Raw genomic sequence first — 5,998 nt, forward strand, 5'->3', positions numbered from 1 at the left:
GTTCCTTCGACTTGTGCGTGTTTTTGCGTTCTTGTTTGTTTTCCGTAGGTTTTTCCTTGTGTAGAAAATGTTTCTTAGAACGTTGTTGACCTTTTATTTTACGAGAGTTATTTCACAAAATGTTGTCGAGTTAATTTTACGGAAACTGTTTTGTAAAATGTTGTCGAGTTTAATCATGCAAAAGCTGTCTCGTGAAATATTTTCGAGAATTTATTTTACGAAAGGTGTTCCGTAAAATGTTATCGAATTTTATCATTAGAAACGCTGATTGGTAACCCGATCAGTCGTGCTTTCTGTTTCATGAGTAGTTTGGGGTTTCTCCGCGATTTCCAGGAGAAATTCTAAAAAGCATTTTCAGTCGAAACTCTACTTGGTAATCAGACCGTCATATCAGCTTTGGGCTCGATCCTTCCTAAAATCGTATGTGGGTCGTTTAGCCGTGATTCGGGCCCCTTTTGGGCTGTCTTGGGCCTTAGACGTTTTTACGATTTTTCTTTAGAAAAAGCCGTCGATGTGACGCTGGTTTTTCCGAAAGGTTTCAATTCCCCGTATAGTTAAGGCAACTGGTGTTCAAGCTAACCATAGCCGTTTTATACGGCAGGCAGGAATCCGTCTCCACTACCAAGTCTTTTTATGAATTTTACCGAAGTCTTTCTTAGATAATCCCAAACGAGGGGGGTTGTGTCCATGGACGATAGGAGTTTGTTTCCTGCGGTTGCCTCGACCAGACGGTCGATGTGCGGAAGCGGAAAACAATCCTTCGGGCATGCTTTGTTGAGATCAGTAAAGTCGACGCACACTCGCCATTTCCCGTTTTTCTTCTTGACGACGACGGGATTGGCGAGCCAGTCGGAATATCTTACTTCTGTTATTGATCCAACTTTGAGGAGTCTTTCGACTTCCTCATTAACCGCAGTTGCCCGTTCGGGGCCTAGCTTTCGCCTCTTTTGTTTTACGGGTTTATGAGTTGGATCGATGGGTAGTTCGTGACATGTTACGTTGATGTCGATTCCCGGCATATCTCCCGCAGCCCAAGCAAACGTGTTAAGGTTCTTCTTGAGACATGCGGTGAGTTCTGCTTTCAATAGATTGCGGAGATTGGCTCCAATCTCCACGCACCGCTCTGGGTTAGTCTCGTCGAGGCAGACCGAAATTACTGGTTCGCAAGTGGGCTCACGTTTTCCTTCCAGGACCTCAGCTCTTTGCGACTGCCAGAAGATTTCTGGAGGGTCCTGCGATGCTGGTTCGTGAGTTGCTTGCTTTTTTGGGTTAGTTTCGGACTCAGAGTTTTTTCGTTTTAACCCAGCGGCCAAGCAGACTTGCGGCGCTTTACGATCTCCTTGTATTGTTTCAACTCTGAGGAGGGTCGGAAATTTGAGGCACAGATGGAAAGTCGAGGGGATTGCTCGCAAGGAATTTAACCACGGAGTCCCGACGATCGCGTTATATGCTGCTGGACCGTCGACTACCAAAAACTCCACCATCTTCGTGACGCTCCCGGCTCTGACCGAGAGATCGACTGAGCCGAGGGTCATTGTGATGTTTCCTGAGAGTCCGATTATTGGGTTGGGATCGTCCGTGATAGCGCTTAGGTCGATTCCCATCCTCTCGAGAGTGTTCTTATATATAATATTTGTCAAGCATCCGGTGTCGACCAATATTCTTGCTACGTCGATGTCCTGGATCGTTAGTCTGATAACGAGGAGTTCGTCGTGAGGTTTGGCTTGACCAGCCGTTGCTCTGTCCCCGAATGACACGATGTTGCGGACAGGTGATGTGGCCATGCTGTTGTTACCAATCGTAGGTTTTTGAGTAAGAGAATCCGACCTCCCCTCCTTCTAGCGCCAAACTGTGGGAACCGAAATTCGCACTGTCGATTTTGATTAAGTAAATCGGAGGAAAGCTAAGTAAACCTAACTTTCCCTGAAGGTCCGGATTCTCTGCGACAACCAACGACAAGTGATCAAATAAATGCGGAAAGGTTTTATTAAGATTTGAGACTGGACCTTAAGGAAGGCTGCCTACGTACCCCTTTCGAGGATCAAGTCGGACGTAGTTCAGTTGGAGTTGTTTGAACAAGAGATCGAACTGCCTGGCGGAGTTCGTCTAGTACGAGCGTTAGTCATAGAAACGGGCATGTCGAGAATAATGCCTAGGGTTTCTATGTGCGGAACTCTAAGTAAAACAAGGGTTTTGTTAAGAGTTGGGACTGGACCTTGAGAAAGGCTGCCTACGTACCCCTTTCGAGGATCAAGTCGGACGTAGTTCAGTTGGAAAGATTTGAACAAGAGATCGAACTGCCTGGCGGAGTTCGTCTAGTACGAGCGTTTGTCATAGAAACGGGCGTGTCGAGAATAACGCCTAGGGTTTCTATGAGCGGAACTCTAAGTAAAAGGATTGTTAGATCCTTCCGAGAGAGACAGGAGCCTGCGGACAAGATGAAAATAGAACGAGAGGCGGCCGGACGTTCTAGGTCCTACCTTGCTAGTCTACCGCCTAAATTCTAAGTTCTTAACCTAACAGGAGCTTTCTAGGTCTCCAATCTCGGATTTCTCTCTCTCTCTTAATGATTTTCGCTCTGCCTTTCTTCCTCTCCCAAAGCTCCTTTATATACTCCTTCTTATGACGGTCTATTCTCCTCCTGGGCCGCAAGGCGGGCTTCTTTCCATTTTCGTCGGCTTTCATCGGGAAACTTGACATTTATCTTCGGGAAACTTGACATTTATCCTTCCGGAAATTTAGCATTTATCTCGCTATGCAAAGATAAACGTAAATCGTCGTATCTATCTCAGATAATCGTAAACGGACTGTCCGATCGTGTTTAGTCCCTTTCGGGCCGTTTCCAGGACTTCCGTGGTTTTCTACGATCTCTCCGGAAGTTCTTCATTCATTCGTAGAGTTGAGACGAGTGGTGTCTTAAGATAACCATCGCTGTTTCGTACGAAGAATTTAAGATCTTCCTTCCGGTTGATACCTTACGAGTTTCCGAAGTGTTTCCGACGGTCTTTGATTGGAGTAAGGACTGGAGTTTCGTACACGGAATCTCGATGATTCGTCCTGCGAGGACTTGAGAAAAACTCAAAGTACAAACTTCAGACTGCCGGGGACTGGGATTCGTGTACCGAAGATCGTTATCCGAAGACCCGAGCCAGCACGGGGCTAGCCGCCCGGCGGTCATGGCCAGCACGGGCGCTAGCCGCCGGCGGCCACGGCCAGCACGGGGCTAGCCGCCCGGCGGCCACGGCCAGCACGGGCGCTAGCCGCCGGCGGCCACGGCCAGCACGGGGCTAGCCGCCCGGCGGCCACGGCCAGCACGGGCGCTAGCCGCCGGCGGCCACGGCCAGCACGGGGCTAGCCGCCCGGCGGCTACGACCAGCACGGGCGTCTCGACGAGGGCTTCGATTTGATATGTTGATCGTTTTCTGGGTCCTCACGGTTTGAGAGAACGGGCTCTTTGAAGTTTCCCGGCGGCAAGGACCAGCACGGGGCTTAGCCGCCCGGCGGCCAGGACCAGCACGGGGGCTAGCCGCCGGCGGCCAGGACCAGCACGTGCGTCTCGACGAGGGCTTCGATTTGATATCTTGATCGTTCTCTGGGTCCTCACGGTTTGAGAGAACGGGCTCTTTGAAGTTTCAAGGCGGATTCCTTGTCGTTCGGCCTATCCAACCTTAGATCACTTCCCGTTTCTTCCTTATTCTTTCGTATGACAAATAGACTTAGCCGTTGATTTCGAGATAACCGTTTTTGACCCCAACATTGAGCAACTAGAACATAGGATATTGTAACTTTGCCTTCAGGTAGGAATGTTGTTGGTTGTAAATGGATCTTTACAATCAAATATAATGCAGATGGGACTGTTAGAGCGTTATAAGTCTCGCTTGGTTGCACAGGTTTCACACAACAAGAAGGGGTTGATTACTTGGAAACCTTCTCCCCTGTTGCAAAACTTGCGAGTGTGTGAAACTTCTTCTTGGCTTGGCGTCTATTGAAGGATGGACTTTAAGTCAAATGGATGTTTCAAATGCGTTCTTGCATGGTGATCTTGATGAGGAGATTTATATGAGTCTTCCTCAAGGCTATACGCCTGCTCCTGGAGTGATTTTACCACCAATCCAGTTTGTCGTTTACGCAAGTCCTTGTATGGCCTTAAGCAAGCGAGTCGTCATTGGTACAAACGCTTGTCTTCTGTCTTGCTGGGAGATAATTTTGTTCAGTCTCCTGCTGACAATACTCTCTTTGTGAAGGCGTCTGGTTCATCTTTTATTGCTGCTTTAGTTTATGTTGATGACATAATGATTGCAAGCAATGACGATGATGCTTTTCTGCAACTTAAAACTCTTCTTCGCTCTGAATTCAAAATCAAAGATCTTGGTCCAGCTCAGTTCTTTCTTGGCTTGGAGATAGCGAGATCATCTTCTGGTATCTCGGTCTGTCAACGAAAGTATACTCTCAATCTACTGGATGACTATGGTCTTCTTGGTTGTAAGCCTAGTTCTGTTCCAATGGATCCTACACTTCATCTTACTAAGGATCTTGGAACGTTATTGACTACTCCGACGAAGTACAGAGAGCTCATTGGTCGTCTTTTGTATCTTTGCATCACGAGACCTGATATCAGTTTTGCTGTTCATCAACTCAGTCAGTTCTTATCGGTTCCAACTGACGTTCATTATCAAGCAGCTCTGAAAGTTCTTCGGTATCTCAAGACAAATCCTGGTCAAGGCTTGATGTATGCTTCGGATTCTGAGCTTTGTCTCAATGCTTTTGCGGATGCTGATTGGGCAACCTGCAAGGATACTCGACGTTCTGTGACTGGTTTTTGCGTTTATCTTGGGAGTTCTCTTATATTGTGGAAATCCAAGAAGCAATCAGTGGTTAGTCGAAGCAGTACTGAAGCAGAGTATTGAAGCTTGGCGTTGGTAACTTGTGAACTGATCTGGTTACAGCAATTACTTCGTGATTTACATGTTACCATGACCTGCACGCTGAAGCTCTTCTGTGACAATAAGTCGGCTCTTCACATTGCCAACAACCCTGTGTTCCATGAATGCACGAAACACATAGAGATTGATTGTCATACTGTGAGGGATCAAATTAAAGCAGGTCGTCTGATCACACTTCACGTCTCGTCTGGGAATCAGTTGGCAGATATTCTTACTAAACCGCTTCATCCTGGTCCTTTCCTCTCCACGTTGCAACGGCTATCTTTGTCAAGTCTGTTTCTTCCTTCTACGCAGAATCAGACTTGAGGGGGGTATATTAGGATGGTTTAGTTACTCCGGTTTGTTCCGGTTATTCATTTATTTCTGGTTTAAGTTTCCTTTAGCTGAACCAGCTATATATTGAACATTTTGTACAGTTGAGAGAGTTGAGCTGAATAATAATAACAAACTTTCTTCTCTCGTCATCATCTTCCTCGATCTCCATTGCTGATTTCATCTTCAAACTCAAGCTGAGAAACAACTTTAATATATAGTTTAGTGCAAGATATTCTCTTGAGATGTTAATTTGGAGGTTGTGATCAGGTTTCAGGAAAGATTGTTGGATCCAAAAGAAGCAAGCCGGTAAACCGAAGAGTATTAGATTCGACGTTATGACTGTTACCGTTCCTGAATTTATCTTGGCTGATGAATATTCATAGTTTAAATTTTTTTCATTTCCATAATGTGCTCTATTGATTGAATTTTTACAGATTTAGTCCCAATTGTGGCCAAGATATAGAGTTCATAATTACTTTGATTCTCCTCTCTTTTACGATTTCTTCCAGGCGGTGGATCTCTAGGTATAAAAAGGTAATCCTTGATCCCATTAGCATCATCCTCAGAAATCGTGATAACCCTCTATCTTAATTTTAGTTATGTTTTTATTTGAGTTTCATTATCATGAATCACTCTGTAAGGTAGCTGAGTTGGTCTTATGACAGCAAAAGCTTAGGAGGAACGAAAGGGACGTCCTAACGACCGACCTATTATTGATCATGATGGTCTTCCGAGACAAC

The 5,998-nt window shown here is 45.9% G+C and overlaps 1 protein-coding gene across 1 annotated transcript; it reads left to right on the forward strand.

Annotated features, from left to right (window-relative positions):
- Window positions 1–4,008: 4,008 nt before the first annotated feature.
- On the forward strand, window positions 4,009–4,907 carry LOC130502317 (uncharacterized mitochondrial protein AtMg00810-like). Its single transcript, XM_056997084.1, has 2 exons — window positions 4,009–4,168; window positions 4,276–4,907. The coding sequence occupies exons 1-2, from the start codon at window positions 4,009–4,011 to the stop codon at window positions 4,905–4,907; spliced, it is 792 nt and encodes a 263-aa protein (XP_056853064.1).
- The last annotated feature ends 1,091 nt before the right edge of the window (window positions 4,908–5,998 follow it).

Source organism: Raphanus sativus, unplaced genomic scaffold (assembly GCF_000801105.2).
Source record: "Raphanus sativus cultivar WK10039 unplaced genomic scaffold, ASM80110v3 Scaffold0500, whole genome shotgun sequence".
NCBI lineage: Eukaryota > Viridiplantae > Streptophyta > Magnoliopsida > Brassicales > Brassicaceae > Raphanus > Raphanus sativus.

Coding starts and splice junctions, on each gene's coding strand:
- LOC130502317 (XM_056997084.1), top strand. CDS start 4,009: ATGGATGTTTCAAATGCGTTCTTGCATGGTGATCTTGATGAGGAGATT. Junction 4,169..4,275: donor AAGCAAGCGAGTCGTCATTG/GTACAAACGCTT, acceptor TTGCTGCTTTAG/TTTATGTTGATGACATAATG.